We start from the raw sequence: 27,201 nt of genomic DNA on the forward strand, positions 1-27,201 counted from the left end.
CTCCTTCTCCTTCAGCTGCTCTCGTTCGCTCCCTCCCTCCTCTTCCCCCCTCCCTTTCTCTGCTCTCGTGGATGGTGAAGCACTCTATTGCTCACTCTCGTCCTCTCAGTCTGCCTGAGCTGTGGACAGGGCTAGAAGTGTGTACTGGAGTGTGTGTGAGTGAGTGTGTGTGCGCAGCACGGGGGTAAAGCTGGAGTGAAGGCGAGTGGAGTAGCGTCACAGGACCCTCTCCCCGGACATAGCACCTTCCCAGGCTGCCGAGAGCTTCACCTCGAGAGGAATACACCTTAAACTCGCTTGATCTCATAACCCCCTACCCAGCCTAGGAAGTCCTCGATGGAGCCATGTGAGCACCAGTCCCTGCCTGCCTTGCCAGGGATCTGATTTGGATTGCCTCCCTTGGACGACCTCGCGGCTCTGGATCTCTCTCTCTCTCTCTAACCGAGGAGGGAGTGCAGAGATCTCTAATTCACCCCGGAGGGGAGCACCGTTCCCTGGGCACTCTGGGCTGTGAGCCCCCCCTGGGCTGGAGGCCAGTGCTCCAGCACCATGGATTACCTGATTGGGATTGTACTGCTGTTGTGCGGGGTGTCACTGCCTGGGAGACTGGCCCTGCAGCACACCAAGAGGAACGTGCCACGGCTCCGGCTCTCCTACAATGGTAAGTTTTGGAGCCACTGCTGTCTGCTGAGAGCCTAATATTTTACCAACCTGTTACAACTTACTGTCTTTTCAGACCAATTCTGTATTACTTTATTATTTTTTCTATTCTTCACCCATTAGTATTAATATCTCTTTTTCTTAGATCTTCCTATATTTATGTATTCTTGTGTACAAATATTCTTATGTTCATCTATCTATCTATCTATCTATCTATCTATCTATCTATCTATCTATCTATCTATCTATCTATCTTGCCATAGTTTTTCTTTTTGTTGTTTTTTATTTTTCTGCATTTTCTAGTGTTTTAACTAGCATTCTGTCACTTCACTATTTCATTTCTGTCTATTTTCTCTCTCTCTACTTCTGTCTCTCTCTCTCTCTCTCTCTCTCTCTCTCTCTCTCTCTCTCTCGCATATGATCGTCTATTCTCATTTTGCTCTGACAGATTGTTTCCATATGTTCAGGGAGGTCTTAGGGAAATGTAACTGTGTGTGTTGGCTCTTGCTGGGCTTGCTCCTTGCTGCTGTCCCTCCAGACTGAACTCAGCGCCTGGTGCCCTGTTCTATGGCTTCCAGACCGAGGGGTGTATCGCTCCGTAATGGTTTTCAATAGATAACCAGGGGTCTACGAGCTCTGATCTTTAAATCTCCGCTTTGAATATTTTATTTCAAAATTGTCTTGGTTCTTGGAGTTTATTGGTTCTACTCAGGCTTTGTGGGAGACTCTTTGCACATACAGTCAAGTGCACATGTGCAGAAATGTAGCCACACACTTCTGGAAGTACCCACATATCCTTCCACACCTTCCCACGGTCCTTTCTGTCTGACCTCCAGCACCGGCAGCTCTGCTGCTCTATGTGTGAATGGTGGCGGTGGCTGTAAACATGTTATTCTCTGGACAGAGTGTTATTTTGTATGGCGACTGTGGAGAACCCCAGACTAGAGCTGCCTCTTTGTACACCCGGGCTTTCATCTCCCGCAGAAATAAGCACCAGAGTTTTTGCCATATTTTTGGCCATTTTGCTTTTAACGTAAGCTAGGCGAGCCTTTGTGGTTCTTTGTCCAGAAACATGACCAAAAGTATACAGCTCAATGTGTGGCGATGATCTCTCTCTCTCTTTCTTTCACTCTCACTCTCATTTCATAAATACCGATGTTGGTGGGTATATGTGTTCGCATTTGTGTTGATTGTAAGGTTAGTGTGAGGCACATATTTACTCCAGTAGGGGCCATTAAAACACCCTCTCATTTCTTTTATAGATGGATGGAGTTATTTTGGTGCAACAGCCTGTAGTCTGAAATACTCAGAGAATGTGAACAAAGAAGGAGTGAGAAGTCACACACATGAATACATAAATATTCACCTAAAACATGACTTCTTCTGAGTGCAACAAAGACAAGAAAAGATGATGAAGTATTTTGCCTTGATATGCAGGTTTGGGGGCTTTGAAGTTTTTGTTTTTGCACATAGCGTCTTCCAGCTAGAAGACTGGAATGGCACAGGAACACCTGTGGCCAGTCCCACAGTACTGGGGCAGCCCGCAGCATTGTGGGAAAATTGGACCTTTTCATCAAAATGATTCCTTTTTTACAGGTTTTTTTTTGTTTTGTTTTTTTTTGTTTTTTTTTTAAGTTTCACACTCATGTGATAATCTCCTTCCTACTCCTCTTTGACATGGCACCAGGGGATGGATAGTGGATGATGTGACTGACAGACACCTTCACACAGTCATATCACCACTGAAATGCTTCCATCAAGAGCTCCTAAATGGGGATACACTGGTCAAAGTGTTCTGAGGCTCAAAACGCACCAATGTGTCAAACTGCCTCCCGGCAAAGAAAGAAATACATTTCACCAGCATGTGCTATACACACCCTGTGTGTCAGAGAGAAATAGAGAAAGAGAGAGTATATGTATCTGAACGTGAGATAGCGAAGGAGAGAGAGTGTGTGTCTTAACGTGTTTTTGGCTGCTGAGATGTGTGAGAATAGAAACAGGCTAAGATAATTAGACACCTGCCCATGGTGATAGAGCTCTATGTATGTGCGTGTGTGTGTGTGTGTGTGTGTGTGTGTGTGTGTGTGTGTGTGTGTGTGTGTATGTGTGTGTGTTTATGTGTGTGATTGAGTGGCCTACAGGTGTTTGATGGCTCTTTTGATGCCTCACAGACTGACAGATCGGTGTTCACACCCACACACTGTCTGAGAGCCAGTGAGAAAGAGAGAAGGATGAAGGGATAGTGAAAGAGAAGAGAGGAAGAATGAGGGAGAGAGAATGAGAGAGAGAATGAGAGAATGGGAGCGGGGGAGAGAGAGAGAGAGAGAGAGAGAGAGAGAGAGAGAGAAAGAGAGAGAGAGAGAGAGAGAGAGAGAGAGAGAGAGAGAGAGAGAGCGCTTTAATGAAAGGAGCTGGCAGACAGTAGCTGGCCAGACGAGCCTGGTCGTTAAGTGAAGTGTCATTCATTCTCACTCCCCCTGTGAATGCAGCATAGTAATTAAGCCAAATAAACGTGCAGAGCCTCTCTCAAGGGATGCACTCTCAAACAAGCATGTAGAGAACACTCTCTCCAAGGAGGGCTGGTCCCTTTCGTTCACAGGCACACACACACACACTCATACACTCACACACAGATTTGTCATGGCTAGTACCCTCACACAGAAGCAGCGACTCGGGGACAGGCAGTACAGCAAAGCAATGCTCTCTGGAGGAAGGCCTGTCAAACGATGTCCGAGACACAGATTTGCCTGAACGCAGCACAGTTTTTAATTGATCGCCAAGTGATAGATTCTCCTCTCTGCCTCCTGGCCCTGTAATTATTCTGCAAGCCATCTCTTCACGTTGCCTTGCTGGGACTGAAAATTGCTCCTGTCAGCGCTTTTGGCTGCATTGTTTTGTCTGTCTGCTTGCTGGAGACCCACATGCCTGTCCTCACTTTCTGAGGAGTCCAAATTAACACCAAAGCCCTCATCCTTGGTCTGTGGCTCTACCCATGTGTTCACACTGTGGGATTTTCAGTGGTGGAAGCCTTAATGCTCCTGTCTGCCCAGTGATCCCAGCACATTAATACAACTTCCCTAGTCCTCGCTGTTCCATGGGTGACTGAGGTGGAGCAAGCCTGTGGCTATGAAAACACTGCCCCCTTCAGGCTGCAGAGCACATGTGCAGCACGCCCAGGCAGAGACATCAGCTTCTGCAACCGGGCGATCCCGTCACCGCTCCCTGGAGCAGCCAAGGAGTTTAAAGAGCTCGTGAAACAACCTGATAATTACCCACTGCAGGGTAATTACCGGGGACTCGCATCTCATTACCCTGCCCCGCAGCCTCCTGGGACTGATCAGGATGGGCGGCACTGGGACAGGGAGAGACTGCGAGTCGTCGGAATTCGGCCTAAATCTTCCAAAATAGACACTCCGCGCCGAACCGCAGCAGACGCGGTCTGGAGGCCTGCAGTAGTGCATGCTCGCTCGCTGGTGGGGGAAGTGGAGGATGGAGTGGAGCCAGATTCTGGGGTGGATGGAAATTATTATACAAGAAGACACGGCTGCTGTTCTTTCCCCCTCTCTCAAGTTCTCTCTAAGTCCGTCTGTCTTGCTATCTGCCACTTCAAGTGGGCTGCCTACAACTTTCCAGCAAATTGTTTTACATGGTTCAATTAATGCATTTCACCACTCTCTTGACTCAACATTTCAGCACCCACTTGGCACAATATAGTTTACAGACACAAGTATAGATGGTTGTGTGCGTGTACACCTGTCTCATGCGTTGTGTATCTGGTTACAGAGTGGACATTGGGTACAGGGTGTCAGGAAATTGTGCACCTGTCTCTGAATATCCATATCTATAGAAAAGCACTTTTGGGAGTATCACATTTCACCCACCCTGCTTGTGTGTGTGTGTGTGTGTGTGTGTGTGTGTGTGTGTGTGTGTGTGTGTGTGTGTGTGCGTGTGTGTGCGTGTGTGTGTGTGTGTGTGTGCGTGTGTGTGTGTGTTTGTATGTCACAAATAGAAAACATTTATCCCCATTTCAGTGCTGCTTGGAGAAAGCCTGAGGGCTCTTTCTTTCCCTCCTCTCTTTCTCTCTTTCTCTCCCTCCTCTCTTCTTCTTGCTCTCCTTCTCTGTCTTTCTCTCCTTCCTTCTCCCCCTCCTTCTATCTCGCTACCACTCCTTTCCTCTCTCTCCTCTCCATCTCCTCTCTCCTTTCTTCTATACTTCTCTCCCTCTCTCATTATCTCTGTTTCTCTCATTCCATCTCTCACTCCTCCCTCTCTCCTTTTCTCTCTCATTCTCTCTCTCCTTTCTCTCTCTTTTTCTCTCTCTTCTTCTGCTCTACAACTCTATTCATTCCCACATATTTCACCACGGACTCTCTCCCTGTAGCGGCTTGTCCATCAGAGGTACTAATGATATCCAAATCCACAAACTGTTTGCTCTCTCTCTCTCTCTCTCTCTCTCTCTCTCTCTCTCTCTCTCTCTCTCTCTCTCTCTTTCTCTCTCTCTCTCTCTCGGGAGTGTAGTAATCTGGGACAGTGCACTAGGAGACTCAGTTTGGGCTCCAGCAGTGTCTGACTGTGTGTGTGCTGTGGCCAGAGGAATGCTTCCTGCAGTCTCTGTGGTTAACCCTGCATGTCCAAAGCACATTCACCAATAATTAAATACTTCCCCACACACTCTCCCCTCATACGGTCAGGCGGGCAGCCCAGAATGCAGTGGGGTAACATGCAAGGCCACCTCTCAGACTTTAAAACCGAGACCCAGCAAGGCTCTGTGAGCATAGTGTGTGTGCATGTAGGCAGAAGCAAGCACACTTTAAACCTTCCCCTGTCAGTGGAACATTAACAAGCAGAGAAATTGCCTTTTTTCTTTGATTGTGGCTGCTTGGAAGCTTTTGTCATTTCTGTTGTTTATCTCCTGGCACATGCATGCTGAGCTTTACCTCACTGATTGCAGTGTTGACGTGAGTCACTTAGCCAAGTCATAAATCACAACTGTTCATGCGAGGGCTGCCTTTTCATGCCAAAAAGTGAGCAGGGTGGGGGGTGGGCGTTGATGGTGTCTCCTGCTGGTGTCACTGGGAGTGACCCCGCCGGTGTCTGCTTTCCCTCAGCCACCCCTCTTGAGCTGTCGATCAAAAGCCGCCGGAGCTCACTCTTATGGGTTGTTGCCGAGGCGACTGACGCGAGACCCAGTGCGCGCTGGTCCGCTGGCATGACGGTGCTGAACAAAACCACACCACACGCTTGGCCTGATGAGAGGAAGAGGAGCAAAAGCAGAGCGGGTGAGGGGGGGGTGAATGGTGTGGGGGTGCGAGGGAGGTGGGGTCGCAGGGGTAGGGCCCAGGGGAGCAGCTGTGCCAGGATCTTCCATGTGGCTTGAGGCACACTGTTATTCAGAGCTAAATAAACAGGTAGCGCCCCAAAACCAGTGGAAATGGTCCTTCACTTTTTGTTCCATTTATCCATGCTTTCCTCTCTACCTCTAGAGTGGAGCCACAGAGCAGCTCATACACATCCAGCATACACATGTGGAAATGGGATTTTCTGATTGGTTGAAAGTATAATGCAGTAGTCTTCAAGCATGACTTTAATGGGTTCATGGTTAATGTTTCTGTCTGCTGTGTTCAATGTAGTGGAGCGTACTGTACTATCCCACAGTGCATGATGCTGCCTGTGTGTTTCTGTCTCTTTACTTTTATCTGCTATGTAGTGTGATGTTGGCTGAGATAAGCTCCATAAACCCCTTCTGATTCTGAAATCTGGACATGCAACAATGTGTGGACGCGTGTATGCCATATTGTGTCTGTGCATGTCATGACTGTGTGTGTGAGGGTCTTTAATTACAGCCCATTTGAAGGCTGCCTCTCATGACAGCCTCAGCATGGCGGCTCTCGAAAAAGAATGCCTCACTCACGGAGTTCAAGCGGCAGTCGCTCACTTTCAGCTGGAGAAGAATGCCACTGCACTTCTCAGAGCCAACTGATGTCCGGTCAGAGCAGCAGGAGTTCGTAGCAGGCAGGGGAAAGAGAAAAATACAATGTCAGAATATAGTTCACAGGTAAAAGAACAGACTGTTGTAAATTACAGATGTCGTCTACAGTCACAATGAGTAAGGATGCATGTAAACTCTGTACACGCAGCTGTCCTCCACTCAACTGCCTTCTCTAGTGCTGTGGAATACGAATACCAGCGTGACTTTCTCATCCTGGCTGGCAGAACCCTCAACTGATCAGTGCTCTGATTAGCAGCTGCCCTCATTAGGCACTTCCACCCTGATGAGAAAGGCTGCTGCTCTCTGACAAGATAAGCACTCATCACATTCAACATGAAACACCACACTTCACTTGCTCTCTTGTCTGTAACTCTGGTAGAGGTCTATTGGCTCAAAAAATAGCAACAGTTATTACATGTTAATTTCTTTTCCATTACTGTGCAAGTCATTGCAGGTGCATTTAAAATTCACATTTTTGGCATGTTGTGTGCCTATGTTCATGGCTGTTGTGTAAGACTATGTACTCGGGTGGCTTTGAAGACATAGACATAGGGGAAAACTGCTAAACACTACTGTTCCTAAGTCTCTCTCTCTCTCTCTCTCTCTCTCTCTCTCTCTCTCTCTCTCTCTCTCTCGTACTGTCTCCTGGTCCAAGCACGCAGATGTCCAGAATCTTAAGAGAATCAAATGCAGATGACTAACACAGCAGCATGTCGGTCGAAGCTCCTGGGACTAGCTGCAGACTCTAGATGTCACTATTCATTATGATTCATAACATTTGGGCTGCACAGAGAATTGTCTAAATGTTGCAGAAATATTGGCTTCACCTGTGGAGTGCTGGGAACAGCCTGCATTGGGGAGTTTTCCACGCCTGGCAGTGATTGTGGAGCTTCGATTTTGCTTTTGGCTCCTCTCTTTCTCTGCTTTCTTTCTGTCATCTTTCATCTCATTTCCCTCTTTACCACATCATCTCCTTGCTTCCGCTCCCGCTCGGCTTTGTCTTTCTGCTCCCATTACTGTCAGGTCTTGCATCAGGGAACGTAGCTTAACCAAAACTTGGTGCATCATTGTAAATGCGTGTTTTTGCAAACTGTCGTGCAAATTGAATGATTTTTTTTTTTAAATCACAAAGGACAACATGGCTGTTTACTCATTATGCAAACTTTAAAGTATAAATTAAATTTCGATTCTAGATGAACAGCCTAAATATGTGTCGATTTCATGCTATGAATCATTTCACTTTCAAAATCGCATGCTAATGTGACATTCCTGCCAAAGGAACCGATCCATTCAAAAACTTTGAGGGTCTCTGAGCTCAAAACACTGATGGCTTTTGATGCAGGCTCCGATTTCTTTACCTGAACAGGTCTGTGACTTTGCATAGCAAGGACTCTGTCAGGTAGTGATAGTGTGTATCTCTTTTGCAGTGTGCAAAAGTGCATGTTCAAAATCTGAGCAGACACATGGTGAGAGTTATCCAGCCATGCCTTAACCTCATGTAAATGATTAAGCAATTTAGCCAATCACATGCTTGGATGCTTTCTCAAGCCTACAATGATTGGATCACATGGTTTTCCTGTAATGCTTGAATGGACAGTGTGACATTACAGAAGCTGTTGGGGAACAAAATTTTACCTGAAACCCTCAAACCTTCTGCACACTGTTCTTTTTAAATCTGAAATATATGAAGTTTAAGTTGTATGATTTGTAGAATGTGCCACAACTGTGCTTTTATCAACACTTTAACAATGTAACAGATTTTTATATAATCCTACTATGTTAATTCCTTTAAGGATCCAGTAATGTTGTCCAGTTAACATTAACTCGCTCCCCACTTTCTCTTTCCTCCCAATCCTAGAGATGCTGGACTCCAGTAATTTGGTGACTTTCACTGGACTGGCCAACAGTTCAGGTTACGACACTTTTCTAATGGATGAGGAGAGAGGGAGATTACTAGTGGGAGCAGAGGACCATGTCTTCTCTTTTGATCTGGTCAACATAAACAGAGACCTCAAACAGGTAATAATTACAGACACACACACACACACACACACACACACACACACACACACACACACACACACACACACACACAGAGAGAGAGAGAGAGAGAGAGAGCTTTCTCCTTTGCTCGTGACAAAATAATTGAAGTGGGAATAAATGATCTGTCAAATGCATTGTGTTCAAGCCAATATGAATCATTACTCCTCAGCCACACTAAAGAATGTTTAATTCTATTGTTCCTTGATCATTGAACACATTCCTTCCTCAGCATTCATACAATTACTGTGCATGCAACTTATAGTTTGTGTGTACATTTGTACAATGGTAAAACCACAATTCCAAATAGTTGGTACCAAACCATCAACCTGGCTTCCACCCACCCCTTTGTAGAAGGCAATATGGTATTTCAAATGCTAGTCTGTCCTTTCACTGTGGTAAATAACTTTGTAGGTGTAACCCAAAGCTAATAGGCCAGTAAGGGTTGTAAAAAAAACACAATCACAGTTCACTCCATTTTATTCTGTAATGGTCCTGACATACCAGGTTTCACTATAGAATTCCAGAGGATTTGAGTCAAGAGCACAGGAAGGGTTGATGCTGAGGCAGGAAACTCTGCAGGTGTGTGGTGTGTGTTGTTGGAGAAGAGAACCTAGACCCAGGGTTATCACAGTGTGCCGGCTCCCTCCCATTTCCGCTTTATAACATCCACGTTCGCTTCTGCCTCTCTCCCTTTTTACTCTGGCCTTATTGTTTCTCATTCCCTGATCAGATCTGGGGTCTTCTGAGGTCCTTTTATGCTCTCCCTCTCTCTTTCTTTCTCTCTCTGTTTCTCTCTCACTCCCCCTCTTTCTCCTCTTTCCCTGCCTGCTGTCTATTTTGATTTCCTCACATTCCTTCTGTCTCCTTGCTCATTCAGTCCGTCTTGACGGCTGTGGGCAGACAGTATTACCATTCCGTTAGTTTTCCTAGTAAAGGCTGAGAGCTAAGAGGGTTTTTATCTTACTTGAGTCACACACACTCAAACACACACCCACACACACACACACGTAAACATGCAAAGACACACCTACAGACACGCACACTGTCTTGCAGCCCTTTTAGCAAGTTTTTATTATTTTACAGTATTATGTATACTGTAACTAGCCATCAGGCCTGGACCTTTGTAGTTACACATGTTTTTTCTCTATGTATCTCAATTTATGACATTTATGACATTCAATGTGGAAACAGCAATTTTCTGATAATGATGGTGGAATATACTCTACAATGCAAAAAAAAAAAAAAAAAAAAGGTGTAATTCCAAGACTTTAGTAACTGACCTTAGCAGTTGGGTTTTGAGTGTAGACCTAATAGGCCATGGATTTTAGCCCTGGATGTTCAAACTTGTTCCTAACCCTATTCATGAGTAATTGTGTATCTTTCTAAATGACAAATTGTATGTTTGGTATTGCTTGCATATTTTCAATGATTTCTCTTCCAGTAATTAAATTTCAGTGAGGGAAGTGAGGCTTAGATAAGCAAATGTTACTAAGGTTAAAATAAGTATAAACTTAAATATGAAATATGAAACTATTGATTGATTTTGTGTACAGGCTTCCATAAATATATTTTAACAGAAAATAATTAAATAATTAAAGAGAATTCATTAAATAAAATAAATAAATAAATAAATCGAGTCTAATCATTTCTTACAGAGTAATAGCAGTTTAAGGAGGAATGGAAAGATGGGAATTGTATGAAGTGTAAACAAGATATTAGTTACTTTGTTTATTATATTTAAAGATTGAAGGGAATTTAAGAAATGAATAGACATTATGGATGACTAAAAACAAAGGACAAATTAGGACTTAGAACTTCACTATGTTAACTAGGTCACGTTTCTGCAATAGCTTTCACACAGATTACAACCCTGTCTACAATCAATTATATTTCATTGTGTATTTCAAAATTTTGTTGTGTATTTTGCTGTCTTGGGGAGTTCAAAACAGGCAGTAACTCTTATGAGCTAGTAAAACAGTAGACGTTTTCACAACAAAAGTCATTTGTTATACGGAGAAAAAACAATTTGAAACCTATTATTTGGCAAATATATGACAACGAATAAACTGAGAAAGTGCTAACAAGAAGCTTGAGAAGTAGTGAAAGGTCGCTGTTCTATCTGTTCTATCTACCTGTTCTTTCAGATAGTGCAGCCGTCTGGAGAACTTTGACCAATCGTGACAAAATCCATAAGAGCTACAGTCAACCCAGCCTCTTGTTTATTATTTTACTTTAGGTTTAAAAGCATTTTGAATCATTTAACTTTGCTTTTGGTGCAGATCCAACTAAAATCAATTCTGTGTGCAAGCACTCTTGTGCATACGACTGTTCGGGCTCCTCTGATATGCTGAGCGGTAGGGCTTGCTCAGTCTTTCCATGATTTGCTACAGATGGTGGTGGCAGAAGGATGGCAGATACTGATCTTTAATTATTTTACTGCCCCCCCTCATGTGGAGTTGTAGTCAGTCTTTTGCAGCACTTTGTGTTATCCATTCACACATTAACACTCTCTCTCTCTCAATCTCCCTCTCTCACTCTCTCTCCCTCTTTTTCTCTCTCCCTTTTGTCTCTCACACTTTCTCTCTCCCTCCCTCTGTCTCTCTCTCTCTTGCTCTCTCTCTCTCTCTCTCTCTCTCACTATTTCTGTTTTTCTCTTTTTCTCTTTCTCCCTCCGTCTCTCTCCCTAATGCAGATCGCCTGGCCTGCCACACCTTCAAAAAGAGACGAGTGCAAGTGGGCAGGAAAAGACCTCGCAGTAAGTGTGAAGCGCTCCACTTTCAGCCTTCAGACCCCACTTCTAAGATCAGTCCGGCATATCTCGAAAAAACCTCCAGCACTACTTGTGCGGTGCCTGTGATTTATAGCCATGACCCTGCTCTCTGCAGTAACAGTACATTTGCTGTAGGTGGATCTTGTCCATGTGGTATGACTGTGATGAGTGCTGGTGTTAAAGAGTGTGTGCCCATGGTGGTGGCCACTCTCTTTCTTCTTTGCTTTCTGTGCACTCTTTTATTCCTGCCTGAAGTTTATTACCCAGAGTGCTTTGCTTGGCCGTTGAATATGAATGCTGGGGCCTAGCCTAAATTGGAGATTTATTTATCTAGCAAACTAACAAATCTCTCTCTCTCTCTCTCTCTCTCTCTCTCTCTCTCTCTCTCTCTCTCTCTCTCTCCTGTTCTTTCTTTTTTGTGCATTTGTAAGTCCACGTGTGTGTGTCAGTTTTTGTGTTTTTGTGTGTGCACATGACTGAATGTGTTCATGTGCGTGTCTGTATGTGCATGTGAGGCATGCACTATCTGATGGTAATTTCACGCCTGGTTTCTCTGTAGTGAGATGAGGGGCACAAGGGGGGCACAGGATCATCAGATATAACTCACACCATCTGCTACTAACACACACACATGCACATGCGTTTTCACACACACACACACACACACACACACACACACACACACACACACACACACACACACACTTATATACATATAAATATATGCATGCAAATATTCAGCCTGTTCAGTAAATATAAACAGTCTAAGGCAATACACAGTAGTCCAACTTCCCTACTTGCTCAGGCAAACTTCTTATCTTTGTTATTGAAATGTTCAAAGATTTTACCATCCTCTTTACAGGGCACAGTAACAGTTACAATTCTCCTACTCCTAACTCTTCAGATCGCACATTAGCCAGTTTCTACAGTGTTTAGAAATGTGGACTATAGGGCCACTGTTGGCTGTTTAAAGCTTGGGCCTCACTATTGTTCTCCCACATATAATTGCTATTAAGTTACAGCTTTATTTCAAATACAATAAATTAGTTCTTAATACTTTTATAAACCCCATTCTCTTCAGTGCCATGTTTCACCATATAAAATGCAAGGGCATTTTACAATTGTAATTACATGTTAATTACAGATTAATTACAGGCATTAGGTTGTTCTCAGCATGGGCTACTATGGGGAGTTGGCAGCAGGGAGTTCCAGCAGAACAGCCTGTTCAGCTGCCTCTTCCAGTAACAACCCCACCCACCCCCACCCACCCCCACCCCCCAAATGGCACACCCCGAGCAGCCGATGCTTTTCAAATCAAACCAACTACAGGGAATTTCAAACACATCCGTCAGCACTGGGAGGAATTGTAGTGTGCATGTAATTATTTAGTCAGGAATGTACATATGTTCTCGTTGCTAGGCACAAAGGGCACTGAGAACGCCACGGGCATTTGATGCTGCTTTGATGGCACGGGCAGATGGTTCAGGTCTTTCCAGGAAGGTCAAGAGCAGGCTGGACTGGGTTTGTGACTAGACAGTGGAAATGTGACTAAATAGCACTGCTATTAGCTTTTGTGTCCACGCTAGTTGATCAAACAGAGGGACATCTGCTTTGAAGTTACATTTAGACAGCACAAATATGTCTCTACAAGTCTGTGGTTTGGTGGAACAGCGGCTGGGGGTGCTGGAGTCATGACCACGTGACCCTTTCTTATGTTCTTAAACGTCCCCTTCCTCAGCCAAAAGCACACACGAGACTGAACTGTCATTGTTTATACAGATGGGTTGTCTTTGTTTTCTTAATGGCCATGGAAAGGTGAGTGTGCTAGTGGGTGTGCATAAGATTAAGTGCACACACAAGCAGTTTTGTCTTTTTGACTGTGTGTGCACATGCAAACATGTATGTACAGACATATATATTAAGAACATAAATGATCTTCTGTGTTTTCTGTGTGTTTTTATGCCGAATAGATGTTTGTCATATTTAATATGTGTTTATTATTTGTGAATCTTTCCTTCCCATATCTGTTAATTAAATGAACCTGGAGGCCATTCATGGACTAAACAATCACAATCTGTTTCCTACACTCATAGCGCAATGAGACTGTCCACATGTGCTATAGATTTAACACTCATCAGAACCACACACACACACACACACACACACACACACACACACACACACATGGGTGCTAAAGAGAGCAAACTGAGAAAGTAAAATGGCTTTAACAGGTGCAATTCTAATCGGTACTTCTCTGGGAACTCAAAGACATTTTAATGACACTTCAAGCTTAAATATTGAGGTTAAGAAGCATTTAAAAGTGTGTTGTATGTTCAAAATACAAAGTATATGCTAATGTAAATGTGTTCTCATAACTTATACAATGACCAGCCACTCACTGTGGATAAACAATACCTATCATAGCTGCCCAAAACATTATTGCAATCATATACAGGCAATATGTGAAGTGCATACACCACGTGAATTCTTTGCTTATCACATGCCAAAATTTTTCTTACTATTACATTTTAGCACCACATACATAATCATTAGTTAAATATATAATATTAGGTGGGTGAGAAACAGCTCCGTTTGTCACAGGGTCATATTCAAAAGGAGCTCCTTATTTCAGGGGTTGTGTGATATGTCCTTTTTCAGAAAGAGTGCTCCAACTTTGTGCGGGTTCTGCAGCCATTCAACCAGACACACCTGTATGTGTGTGGCACAGGTGCATTCCACCCCATCTGTTCCTACCTGGAGATTGGCAAACGAGCAGAGGTATGTGCACACACACACACACACAAACACACACACACACACACACACACAAAAAAACCCAAAAACAAACAAACAAAAAAAACCCCCACACAAACACATGCAAGCATACAAAAATTGTAAAGCCTTTTAACTTTTCTGGTTACACTTTTCACAAGACCTTTAATGGGTAGTACATCTCAAAGGCACTCATATTCATGAAACACAGTCCCCAAATTCAAACCAGTGCTATAGGTCAAAGAAGATTCATTCAATGGAGGCTATTATCTCAGGCTAATCTTCCGCTGATGCCCTGCGAGCAATTTCAGACCAGCGATGTGCAAAAGGAGATGAGGAAAAAGAGAAGTGTATTTATAGTGAAGAGGGTGGCTGGTGTCTCTCTAATAGGAAACGTCAGTACTTCATCTGACTGCCATTTTGCAATTAGCTTCTGCAGGGTGTACAGGGTGGGGATGCTGTTCAAGCTCCAGATGTCCTGGCATTACTTGCAGTGAGTGAATAATGAAGAGTTCCCTCTCACAAGGCCATGTACTTCTCATCTGGAACTTATTTGTTTATTTTCCCAATTTTCCTATCATTGAATTTTGAAGAATGTTTTATGTTCAGCATAATGTCTGAAATCACATTGTGAATGTCTGCACTTTAGTATTATTATTAGTATTATAATTAAAATTGAGGGGAATGCTAAGAAGTCTGATAATAAAGAAATGAGCACCGCTGATAACCTTTGGTATTTAGAATTAGGACTTGTAAATTCTCAGCAGAAACAGTTTACATGGATATTTATGACCACTCCTATCTTCTAAATCCTTTGTCTGTTACACTGCTGGTAATTCAGGTTCTTGAGTGCTGTCACCTTTTCCCTCAGGATAACCTGTTCAGGCTAGATGTGTCCCATTTAGAGAATGGCCGTGGGAAAAGTCCATATGACCCAAAGATGCTGTCATCCTCTTTGCTGATTGGTGAGTGACTGCAAGTTCTCTTTTGACAGGTAGATTGCTGATTGCATGTGTTCTGCCTAGATATCTGATGGTAAATGTGCTTTTCTAATTGGCAGATGGAGAACTGTACTCTGGAACCTCAGCAGACTTCATGGGACGAGACTTTGCTATTTTCCGAACACTTGGGACCAATCACCCAATCCGCACAGAGCAGCATGATTCCAGATGGCTAAATGGTAGTAGATCTTTTGGTAAACTGTTTACAAGAGGGCTCATGATTGAGATGAGACATCCACGTAGTTGTGTGTGTGTGTGTGTGTGTGTGTGTGTGTGTGTGTGTGTGATTAAGAGGCCTTCATTGGAGATTAACTGGGCTGGGCTGATTATTTCCTGTGATAGATTGTCTGAATTAGCAGGGACGTATGTGATACAAAAGTTCAATTTCATCTTTAGGAGCAAGCCCACATTTTCCCATGTAGCTAATCTCTGCTTGTCTGGTCCTGTGATCAGTTCTAATTTCACCCCTCCCCCTAAATGCTTCCACATATTCAGATAAAAATGTGCTTTTTATGAAGGTATTATTCATACCTTAATCCCCATCGTCTGTTGCCACGGATACATCAGATCTCACCTTCATTGTATCTCTCTAAATGGTGTTGCTCCCTTACAAAAGGATCAGTGGTATACTGAGGATTAACTGGATGGCAATTCTATCAGACCCTTATCAATAGAGACACAGACCTTTCACAAACTTTAGGCAATGCATTCAGTCACTATTGAACGACAGCTGTTCTTTTGCATCAAAGAAGCCTTCGGGATACTGGCTTAGGTGAAGCTTATAGTAAGCCTCCCTAAATGCAGAGGTCTTTAAAAACATTCAATGTATTGAATACTATGGGTCTGGAAAGAGTGGGAGAATCTACACTAAATGATTCCCCTTTCATACACACATACACCCACTAATCAAGTAGTAAACTTGCTCCTGGGCTGGACATTCCACTCTGTAGGCTCCACGTCCTGTTAGCAATAGGGTGGTTGTAACACAGCACCGTATGTAGTTGCATGTGGGTACAACTTGCATGGGCCGGGATTACGTGATGTTTCTGTAAAGACCTCTGGTCATGCTTGAGTAAAAGGACCCCTGTAGCTGTTGATATTCAATCCCTGGCTGGATTTGGCCCATTTTGTTAAAGTTGAGATGGAGTTATTGAAATGTTCAAGCGCTCCCATATGGTTTTACTGTCAAAACCAATTTTCAGGGCCTTGAGTTTTGCATGTATTTTTCAACATTGCACTTTAGAGTAATTACTACTTGGCTCCTTGTGTCTGTGTGTGTATGTGTGTGTGTGCCAGACCCCAAGTTCGTTGGCATTCACCTCATCCCTGAGAGTGATAACCCAGAAGATGATAAGATCTTCCTGTTCTTCAAAGAGAATGCCATGGATGGGGAACACACAGGCAAAGCAACTATCTCCAGAGTAGCACAACTGTGTAAGGTAACAATACACACACACACACACACACACACACACACACACACACACCCACACCCACACACACATATAAATATATGTTTAAATGTATGTTTATTTAGGTGCGTGTGTGTGTGCGTGTGTGTGTGTGTGTGTGTGTGTGTGTGTGTGTGTGTGTGTGTGTGTGTGTGTGTGTGTGTGTGTGTGTGTGTGTGTGTGTGCGTGCACGTGTGCAAATGTGTTCATGTGTGCTACTTACCCAGAATGACGAGGGTGGACACAGGAGTTTGGTGAACAAATGGACTACCTTTCTAAAGGCTAAACTGACCTGTTCAGTCCCAGGGCTTAATGGCATAGATACGTACTTTGATGAGCTACGTGAGTATTGCTCTTATTTATTTGCTCAAAGAAGAGCTCAAAACATTACATGGCCAATAGAATTCAAAGGTATCAGTGTGCAATGTTCTGCCCTTTCAGAGGATGTGTTCTTAATGAGTGCTAAAGACCCAAAGAACCCAGTGATCTATGCTGTCTTCACTACCTCCAGGTAACACTAAATGCATATTCATGTTCAGTACACTGTGGACCCACCCTCTCTCCCTCTCTCATATACACCTCTTAGCATAATTACATGGTTTGACACCTGTGATGCATCCCATCTCCTCAGACACGTCTCTTCCATAATCCAGTTAGACACAGACGCTCACTTCACCTCCCCATTCTCTGTATGGGAAATTCCACCCCCTACTCTGCTTGTACCTGCTGATCAGCAGCCCCTCAGCAAAGCCTGGAGGAAATGCGATTAAGGGGGAAAGGCGAGCGCCGCTCCCCAGCTGGCCTGCTCCTTTCCTGGGCTGAGCGGCAAGGAGGGGGCTGTGGGCGGAGGGAGGAACAAAAGCAGACAAACGAGTTACATGAGAGAGGCGCTTTTAAGATGATGGATGAGCATGCGGTGCATTCGCACACACTTGCTATGTGTGCGTTTGTGCGTGTAAGCGAGAGATGAGGAAGAGGACAAACACATCATGATTAATCACCGTCAAACAACACGAAAAGCAGAACGGGGGGCAGGCGGCACTCAGGCAGAGCGAGTTCAGTATTCCTGCCTTGCTGCAGCTTTAATGTATGCAGAGAACATGGCCCTTGAAAATTCAATTACCAGCTTTGAGGAATTAGGCTGGTTTAATTGCTTTTCTAAGTGCCCCGCTCCAGAGATGAATAGAAGGGCATTCTGGGGACTGGCTTTTAATATTACCACTTAATGAGCCCTTAAGGCTGCAAGACTGGATCAGTGGTTTATCTGAGTGTGGTTGGGTCTGGGTATGTGGGAATGTATGTGTGAATTCCTCTCTGTGTGTTTGTGTGTGTGTGTGTGTGTGTGTGTGTGTGTGTGTGTGTGTGTAGGTGTGTGTGTGTGTGTGTGTGTGTGTATGTGTGTGTGTATGCATGCATGCCCCCATCTGAGTAGAAGAGTAGTGTGTTCATTTGCCCTGTGGTTAATTGAATTTTTCACTAATTAACATTTTATAAATGCTTCTCCATACATCTATCAGGGGATGATCACTACTCTCACACCCAGTAGTGCACACACACACACACACACACGCAAACACCACACAATTACAGGTTTTACATTTTTTATTCTTTTTTTTTTTTTTTTTTTTAAATCTGAGTTCATTAATTGAAAGGACACTTTCATCCTCTCTCTTTTGATGGCAGTAATATCTTTCGTGGATCAGCTATCTGCATGTACAGCATGGCAGACATCAGGAGAGTGTTTCTGGGCCCCTACGCTCACAGAGATGGGCCCAACTACCAGTGGGTCCCCTTCCAAGGCAGGGTGCCCTATCCACGCCCTGGCACAGTGAGTTTCTGTAACCCTCAGAGTTTTACATAACATAGCTCTCCTGCATTTTAACTAGCATACCTTGCACATTGGAATGAAAACATATGAGATATGACCAGACACTAGCTAATGCTGTATTGGTAATACTGATGTAGCCACAGGAAATGAAGCCATCACAGGTGTGCTCACATTCTTCTCTTTTCCATTCCCAGTGCCCCAGTAAAACCTTCGGCGGGTTTGACTCCACCAAGGACCTCCCTGATGACGTCATCACGTTTGCACGTCTCCACCCCGCCATGTACAACCCAGTGCAGCCGGTAGGCGGCCGGCCTATAGTAGTACGCACCAACGCCGACTACCAGTTCACCCAGCTGGTGGTGGATCGCGTGGAGGCCGAGGACGGCCAGTATGACGTCATGTTCATCGGCACAGGCCAGTAGCTTCTCCCCATAGATGAGAGCAATGGGATTCTCTTTGTTCATGCACATGCGCATAGCTTTATGTGTGCATAACCTATGTTTGCACAAGTAACAGGGCTACCATAATCTGCACATTTTACATTTCAGTTTCAGCTATTTCAGCTATCAGGAGTGTTAGATTCAAGCTGAAACTACAGTCTACAGGGCAGTGTAGCTGCAAGAATAGTTTGGTTTACCAAGTGAATACGACACAATTATATGCAGACACACTTTGTACATTAAGAGCCAAGTGTGAAAACTGAATAGGGAGTTTGAATCAATGTGTGTGAGTTAAATGTGCTGTTGGCATTCTGTGGGCAGACTTGGGCACAGTGCTGAAGGTGGTGACCATCCCCAGAGAGAGCTGGCATGACCTGGAGGAGGTGGTGCTGGAAGAGATGACCGTCTTCAGGGTACGCTCCTCAGCAATGCCTGATCAACATCATAATACTGACAGCCACAGTACCTACGCCTCGCCCTAAGGACTTATCTGTTTATGAGTGTTTATCAAACAGAACAAACAATACCTGTGAGTCAGAGCTCTATGTGTTTTTATCTCACCACAGGAGCCGACTCCCATCACGGCTATGGAACTATCCACTAAGCAAGTGAGTGAACTGACAGCCACTGGCTGGCTCCTCTCTGCGGGCTGTTTTTAACCATCACAGAAATACAGGTCTGACCCCAGTATCCTGTATTTGCCTGTGTCAACAGCAACAGTTGTACCTGGGTTCAGCTGTGGGGATATCCCAGATGCCTCTGCACCGCTGCGAGGTGTACGGAAAAGCATGTGCCGAGTGCTGCCTGGCCAGAGACCCCTACTGCGCCTGGGATGGCATGGAGTGTTCCAGATACTTCCCCACTGCCAAGAGGTCAGCGCTCACCGGCCACCTCTCACACACTGGCCTTCCATTCCAATGCTTCCAAAAGGTTCTGTGCATTCTTGAAAAGAAAAATTAATGGAGTCATGGTTCCATCCATCACGGTTATGTGCAAAGTCTCAAGATGATGTAATATGATCAGGGGTGAAATATATGGAGTGTATTGTGGTGGATTCCTAGCATGTAATGAAATTAAATGAATGAAGAGGTTTAATACTAAAGGATTGTTTTCAGTTTTATTTTCAGGTTGAAAAGAAGCATGGCCCCATACATCAAGATTAATTCTGGAATCAATTTTCTTCACCATTTTTAATCAACATTTCAACTTTTCCACTTCATTCAATATTTCTGCCTTTTCCATCCAATTTTTTTAATGTGCACTTTTAAAATTCTTATAAATGAAATGGATGGAAAACCCACTACATTCAGGCCTCCTTGATGTACAGCCAAGCACCTCTGGCCTTCTGGCATAATTTAGATCAGTAACTAAGTCATAAGCATTTGGTTGTTTGTATTTACTTGTCTTTGCCAACAAGCCTATTAGATTTCTTCCAAAGGAAGACTTTTCTTTGTTTGGTTTACTGCTTTTTTTCTGTGTGAATGGTAGATGATTTATTAATACACATTGTCTGCCCTAAGATCTGTCTGTAGTGCTTTTGCATGTCAGCGAACTGGTTTTCAGATTACACGCTGCAGCATTCTGGCCACAACATCACTCCACAAATACCCAATGGCCAAAGAATACAAACTCACACATACATTCTGCTCTACAGTCCCATACTACACACACACAATGTGTGATTTTACTGCCTTAAATATAATCTACCTCCTACATCGCTCAACCACATGATAGGAGCTCCACACACTTCAGTACAGCCAGTGGGAGAGAGCTTTCTCCACACACAGACAAACACACACACACTCACATGATGGTACCCTGTAGTGTGGGTATCATGCACAGCCAAAGGCTTGTACCTTCCCAGCTTCGTCTTGGGCCAGAGCATGGTAACATGCCATCCTGGTCAGAATTGGGCATGGTAACATGCCCTTCTTGTCAGAAATGGGCATGGAAACATACCCTCCTGGTCAGAATTGGGCATGGTAACATGCCGTCCTGGTCAGAAGTGGGCATGGGAACACGCCTTCCTGGTCAGAAGTGGGCATGGTAACACGCCCTCCTGGTCAGAAATGCTGGGCCAGTCTGTTCCTTTCCAAATATTTTCTCCAGCAATGAGAAACAGACTTCCCACCACTGCTCACACATCACCAAAGAAAAGTGAGAGAGGGATATGTGTGTGTGTGTGTGTGTGTGTGTGTGTGTGTGTGTGTGTGTGTGTGTGTGTGTGTGTGTGTGTGTGTGTGTGTGTGTGTGTGCGTGCGTGCATGTGTGTGTGTGTGATTGACCAAGAGACTGAATTACTGGGTGTGAGACAGCCAGACAGAAGAAGAGATTGGGATGGTGGGGACAGTTAGGGAGATAGAGTTAAACAGTGGTATACTGAGCTGTGGATATCTCAAGAAGGTGAGAGATGCATCGAGAGAGGAACAATGAAAGTGCTTTAAGCTCATATATCCTTTCCTCTGCAGAGTCCATCTGATCTACAGTTTAATCTCTGGATTTTCCTTTCCACCTCTTTAGCCGCCTACGTGTTTCCGCCTTCCTGTTCCTCACTATCACAGTCCTGACTCCCATAAACTTTAAACTTTAAGCTTTTTATTTCTAAAATATGAAAAGTATACAAGGCCTGGCTCCAGCCTCTATCCCCTGGCCCCAGACCCTGGACCCAACCCCAGGCACCAGACCCTCATTTCAACCCCTGGCTCCAGCCCCTGGCCCCAGCCCAGCCCTTGGGCCCAACTCTTGGCCCCAGACCTTGGCCCCAGACCCTGGTCCCAACCCTTGGCCTCAACCCCTGGCTCCAGCTCCTAGTAGAGGCATGGAGTAGAGCTGGTGCTTAACAGAGCACAAAGCTGCTATAAAAACTCTGGCTATGGCCTGGCCCTGAGACAGCCTGAAAGAGGCCCCCATTTTAACTGGACATCAGAAGGCACTGCTGTGTGTAGTTCCATGATGCATGTATGGAAGGCCTGCCAGCCATGAGTCATTTTGCTGTGTGCACCAACTGGTGCGCTAGCATTTGCTGTTTGTGCCAGTATACCACCCACCCCCCCCAACCCCCAAAACTCACCCTCCCCCAAGCTGACAGCCCAGGCTGCAACGGTTTGCTAGAGGAGAGTTCTTTGACTGGAGCAACAGTGCACTCTAGTGGTGTGAACTGGTTATTTAAATGTTTGTTGCAAAATCTTGCCTTTGAACGGTGCATGGTGCATAAAATCTTTGTAAGTTGTTTTTACAGATGAAAAAGGTTTTCAATATATTGTTTTTGTTTTTCTTCAGGAGAACAAGGCGGCAAGATATCAGAAATGGAGATCCTCTCTCCCAGTGCTCTGATCTGCATCACAATGGTAATCATAAATACCCACAGGAACACAAATGTAAAGGCATGCACACACAAATCCTTTAGACTAGACGTACCCTGCACATTCATGTGTCTTTTGTGTGTGTTTGTTTTAGATGACCTAGAGGGCTACAGCAGTGTGGAGGAGAGGAATGTGTATGGGGTGGAAAACAGTAGTATGTTTCTAGAGTGCAACTCCAAGTCTCAGAGAGCTCTCATCTATTGGGAGCTTCAGAGGCCTGGTGAGGAGCACAAGCATGAGGTAACACACAAAAACACACACATGCACAATAGTGTACTGATTGAACCCTATAAATCCTATAAATTTCTTTCATATATGTTAGTAGTAGTACCTAATGAAAAGTACTCATGTCTTGAGACAGGAAATAGTTGAGTGATGTCTCATATCAGATCAAATCAAATCAAAATGTATTTATATAGCGCTTTTTACAACACATGTTTTTTCACAAAGCAGCTTTACAAATGTCCAAGTCCAAGCCCCCAGTGAGCAAGCCAAAGCTGACAGTGGCAAGGAAAACCTCCCTAAAGCATGAAGAAGAAACCTTGAGAGGAAGCAGGACTCAAAGGCTGGGCGCATGCTCCTCTGGCCAATAACAGTCACCACAACAATAATTACAGTTTAACAATTGATCTCTTTAAATAACAATTTTAAAAATGGAGATCCTCTTTAAATAACAATTTAAAGAGAAAAATCAATTTTAGAAAATGAAAAAAATAAGCAATTAATGTCTAGTCCAACCTACTAGAGGTCCTAGTCTTGTCCCAAGGTGTGCATGTTTCCAAGACCCATCCTGCAAGAGAACGTCCATTAAGGGCAGTGGAAAAGTGTAGTGGGCTACGGGAAGGGACAGTAGGGGGAGGTGAGAGGAGCCATGGCTGCTGAGATGGGTAGAGCATCAGTATCATCATGGCATCCTGCAAGAGAACGTCCATTAAGGGCAATGAAGAGTAAATGGCTGGGGTAGCGGTGTGGTGGGCTACAGGAAGGGGCATCAGTGGGTGGTTAGAGTAGCCATGGCAGCTGAGATGGGATGATGCTCAGTAACATCACGACATCAGGAGTAGGTGTATCTTGGCAGAAAGAGAGAGTAGATTAGGCATGTCCAGGTACGAGGGTGTGTAAATTAGGGAACTATAATGTGCAGTGATGGACTCTGGCAGATTGAGCTATGGCAGCTAAAAGGAAAGAGCCAGAAGGAAACACAGGCATGAAGGCACCCTGGAACATCAGCACTCCGCCGCTCTCAGTCAACAAACTTGAGTGACAAAAGAGAGGTGAAGTGAGAGCAGCATAGCATAGTTTACCATAACTCTGAATGCCCATGGACCCCCAGATTTACACCTTTACCTAAGATGGGAAATAGTTAATAAAATGCCTGACTGTACAAATAGGTTTTCAGCCTAGCCTTAAATATTGAGACTGTGTTTGAATCTCGAACATTTACAGGAAGGTTATTCCATAGTGTGGGAGCTTTATGGGAAAAAGCTCTGCCCCCTGTGGTAGATTTTCTTATTCTTGCTACTAGTAATATTACATATGACAGCAGGAAACATTCAAATTCATGTATCCTCCGAGAGGGAGGAATTCACATTATGTATGTGTAAATTGGATAAGGTGTAATATATGTAGTTAAAATGACCCCCTTGTGTTTAAAATTAATATATCATTGGTAATATTAGATATGGTTCTGTAGAATCTATACCTAACTAAACCTAACTAAATATGACATTCTATAATCAGTAAGCAGTACAGTTCTTTCATTCAAATATTTACTAGGTTTTTACTGACAATGAGGAATTTTAATGAGAACAATATGACATGATAAGAGAACCTACAGACAGACACATACTCTCACACACAGCTGTGTTGCTTTTACAGATAATGATCTGAAACAGATAGAGCTGGCTTGACCTCTTGCCCTTCGACAGTAATGATGGTAATCGAATAGTTCTCAGATTACAACCTTCCCACTGTGCAAGGAAACCCTGTTACTGAACTTGCAAATGCCCTTTCACCCTATGGATAACTCCACGCTCCTCAACTCACTACAGAAACATTTAGTTGTTTTAAGACTAAACCTAGCCTTTTTTTATGAATTTATTTAAAGAATAATATTTAACTTATAGTAGATTAATAAAGATTTTAAATTAACAGTCCTAAAACATATCTATATGTAGTAAAAATGGCAACTATGTCCAACATACAATAATAGTGTTCCATAATTTCCATGCTATCATAATATAAATTGTAACTCAGTCTCTCTCTCTATCTCTCAGATCATGATGAATGAGAGGGTGAGTCACACTGACAGAGGCCTGCTCATTCGTAGCCTGACCCAGGCTGACACAGGAGTGTACCACTGCCATGCCGTGGAGCACGGCTTTATCCAGCCACTGCTGCGCCTCACCCTGCAGGTCATCCCATCGCAACGTGTGGGAGAGCTGCTCCTGCTCCGTACCGGGCCTGACGACCGTGAGCCCATCCCCAAGCACAAGCCCTGGTACCGTGACTTCTTGAGCCTACTGGAACACCCAGACCTCCATAGTGTGGATGAGTTCTGCGAACACGTCTGGAAGAAGGAGCGGAAACAGCGTGGCAAGAAGCCTCCCAGAAGTGGCCTGCCCACTGGCCAGAACTCGCAGACATCCAGCCAGAATCAGCATGACCAGAAAGCACCCAGCAGCACAAAAGCGACAAATGTCCCTAGTGGCCTGAATCTGCCCAAAGCAGCTGGGATCCAGAGAAGCCAAATCCCACAGGGTACCACCAGCCCACACGGCCTAAGCCCCAGGTCAAGCCCCAGCACTCCCAAAGGCTCAAACACTCAAGAAAGCCAGGGTCAAGGGAAGAGAGGTAATGCACCGGCCCGAAGAACACCGCCCAGCACGGCCAAGTGGAAACAGCTTCAGGAGAACAAAAGGGGACGTAATCGCCGGACCCATGAGCAACAGAGACCACCTCGCAGTGTGTGAAGCCATGGATTCTCCACTATTTCAGACACACACCCATAACATGCATCAAACATGCAGATAGCTATCTAGCAATCTTCATACATCTGTATACTGCAAACATTCAAAGAAAAGCACAATAAGCAGAAAAACTGCACTCTTAGAACACTTGTAGTTTGAATAAAAGGTGAACTTTATCAAACTTCTTAACCATAGGAAGCACAATTACAATTATGTACCATCAAAGACATTTAACAGTAGTGTGTATACAAGTGAACTGATACACTTTCCTGTACATAATGTTCCTATGCTGAAGGGCATGAGTGTGTGTTGTCCCTTAAGACTCTTTTGTCTTGGAGCAAGAGAAGGATCACCATTTCCAAACTGCTTCCTCTGTTCAAACAGCTGTTGAGAGAAGTTTGGGAAACTTCTACAGAAACTGAGATGTTTTATTTAGTTATCTTCTCAATCTTTATCCAGGATGACTGTGTTGTTCATTGTCATGATACATTTACCATGGTTCTGGATCAGACAACATCCCCTAATATGGACTGTTTACCAGCCTGAAAGAGATTGGAAAATTGTGGAGTCTGGTCACTCTGATTTGTGAAGATTATTACAGGAGTAACTATAGTGGGCACTGTATAGAAAATAATTCAGTAATCATGGCTACAAGATATTGTTAGCCATAAGGCATGCGTTACGGAGGCATGCTCTACTAACAGTTCATCTGATTGCTGACCCTTGTAGCCATTCTGACTTAAATGTTAGCCTAATTAGTTGCTGTATATTCATAATAGAAAAGTGACCCAACTGGATTATGAAGAGGGTACCTGTGGAGACAGGATTTTCCCCTCAAATACAGAATTCAAATGTGCATGACATTGTTTAATTGAATACATAAGCTTCATTAAGCCAGTTGCATAGTTGAACTTAAAAATACATTTTCAGATTACAGGGGTGGTTTATGATAGATCTGAATCTATTTTATTTTTATCTGAATTTTGATTTTATTTTAAATAGAAAATAACATGTTTTGTGCCAAGTTCTGCATCTTTTAAAAGGTGCTGTGTTTGGTTATTGCTATAACCTTGGCTGTTTTATTTTAAGTTATTTTTATGCTAGTTCACCTCATACGAATGTGCTCTTGCAGTCTGTGTTGAGAGTGTAAATATATACAGCCAGACACCACTTGACTATTTATTGCTGATTTTTTAGGGGTTACAGTTATTTTTGATATTATGGATGTTTTGAGATCTATTGTAAACAAAAGTGAAAAATGTGGTGAAGCACATTAATGGACCAATACTTTTGTCTTTTTTTAGTTTTTCCTATTGTTTGAGGTTTGAGAAGTCTGCCTCTTCCTATCCTTCACTTTTTCTCTGTAATGCCCCCAAATGAAGCTGTCTATATTTCATTCCCTTGTTTCTGTATGAATTGCTCATCAAATAGCAAAATATTACGAGGATATGACTAAATTGTAAGATACTGAATGCCCACACTTTAGCTGTGAATCTCCTGTAGAAATGTTTAGGGTAAAAGTCTGACTGACTCTTCAAACTGCATGTGAACCTTAGTGCATTCACTTTATTGTCAGTGTTTTCTGTGAGGTCCGTTCCTTGCCATGAGCATAGGAAATGTGAAAAATGTTTTATTTCATATTACTTATGCAAAGATAAATATGTCTGCCCTCTTTTATGTATTATAAAACTCATCTTTTGTACAAACAAACCACCTCCACCCCCCAAATGTATGATGTTTCAATGCAATACAAAATGATGTCCACAGGATGGCGCTCCCAGCACTCCTTGCCAAAGACCTATTTTGTCTTTGGTTGGAGACAAGTAATTTGAGGTAGCTGGGAGCTCTTATAACTGTCAATGGGTGTTTCTGGCATGCATTTGGTTGTCTAAATAAATATTTCCTCTATCGTTTTA

The 27,201-nt window shown here is 43.7% G+C and overlaps 1 protein-coding gene across 6 annotated transcripts; it reads left to right on the plus strand.

Moving 5' to 3' along the window:
• Positions 1–88: 88 nt before the first annotated feature.
• On the plus strand, positions 89–27,201 carry sema3aa (sema domain, immunoglobulin domain (Ig), short basic domain, secreted, (semaphorin) 3Aa). 6 transcript variants are annotated; one of them, XM_027020249.2, is made up of 20 exons: positions 89–661; positions 5,769–5,939; positions 8,508–8,668; positions 11,385–11,447; positions 14,121–14,240; positions 14,665–14,727; positions 15,106–15,199; positions 15,295–15,414; positions 16,532–16,674; positions 16,914–17,028; positions 17,128–17,197; positions 18,370–18,514; positions 18,709–18,928; positions 19,276–19,367; positions 19,521–19,562; positions 19,669–19,826; positions 22,234–22,301; positions 22,411–22,556; positions 24,195–24,252; positions 24,593–24,615. In XM_027020249.2, exons 1-19 carry the CDS (start codon positions 550–552, stop codon positions 24,204–24,206), a joined length of 2,115 nt encoding a protein of 704 aa, XP_026876050.2. In that variant the 5' UTR covers positions 89–549; the 3' UTR covers positions 24,207–24,252; positions 24,593–24,615. The 6 variants fall into 6 exon arrangements, with proteins under 6 accessions (XP_026876050.2, XP_026876045.2, XP_026876046.2 ...); XM_027020248.2 differs by lacking the exons at positions 89–661; positions 24,195–24,252 and adding exons at positions 6,532–6,715; positions 6,798–8,015 and having other exon boundaries at positions 5,882–5,939; positions 24,593–27,201; XM_027020244.2 differs by lacking the exon at positions 24,195–24,252 and having other exon boundaries at positions 24,593–27,201.

This window comes from Electrophorus electricus, chromosome 7, assembly GCF_013358815.1.
Source record: "Electrophorus electricus isolate fEleEle1 chromosome 7, fEleEle1.pri, whole genome shotgun sequence".
In the NCBI taxonomy this organism is placed as follows: Eukaryota; Metazoa; Chordata; class Actinopteri; order Gymnotiformes; family Gymnotidae; genus Electrophorus; species Electrophorus electricus.

What these genes read in the sequence shown, in the direction of transcription:
- sema3aa (XM_027020244.2), top strand. Translation starts at nt 550, where the DNA reads ATGGATTACCTGATTGGGATTGTACTGCTGTTGTGCGGGGTGTCACTG. An exon ending in TGATTCCAGATGGCTAAATG is followed by an intron (nt 15,415 to 16,531) that starts GTAGTAGATCTT and finishes TGTGTGTGCCAG; the next exon opens with ACCCCAAGTTCGTTGGCATT. An exon ending in TACTTCCCCACTGCCAAGAG is followed by an intron (nt 19,827 to 22,233) that starts GTCAGCGCTCAC and finishes GTTTTTCTTCAG; the next exon opens with GAGAACAAGGCGGCAAGATA.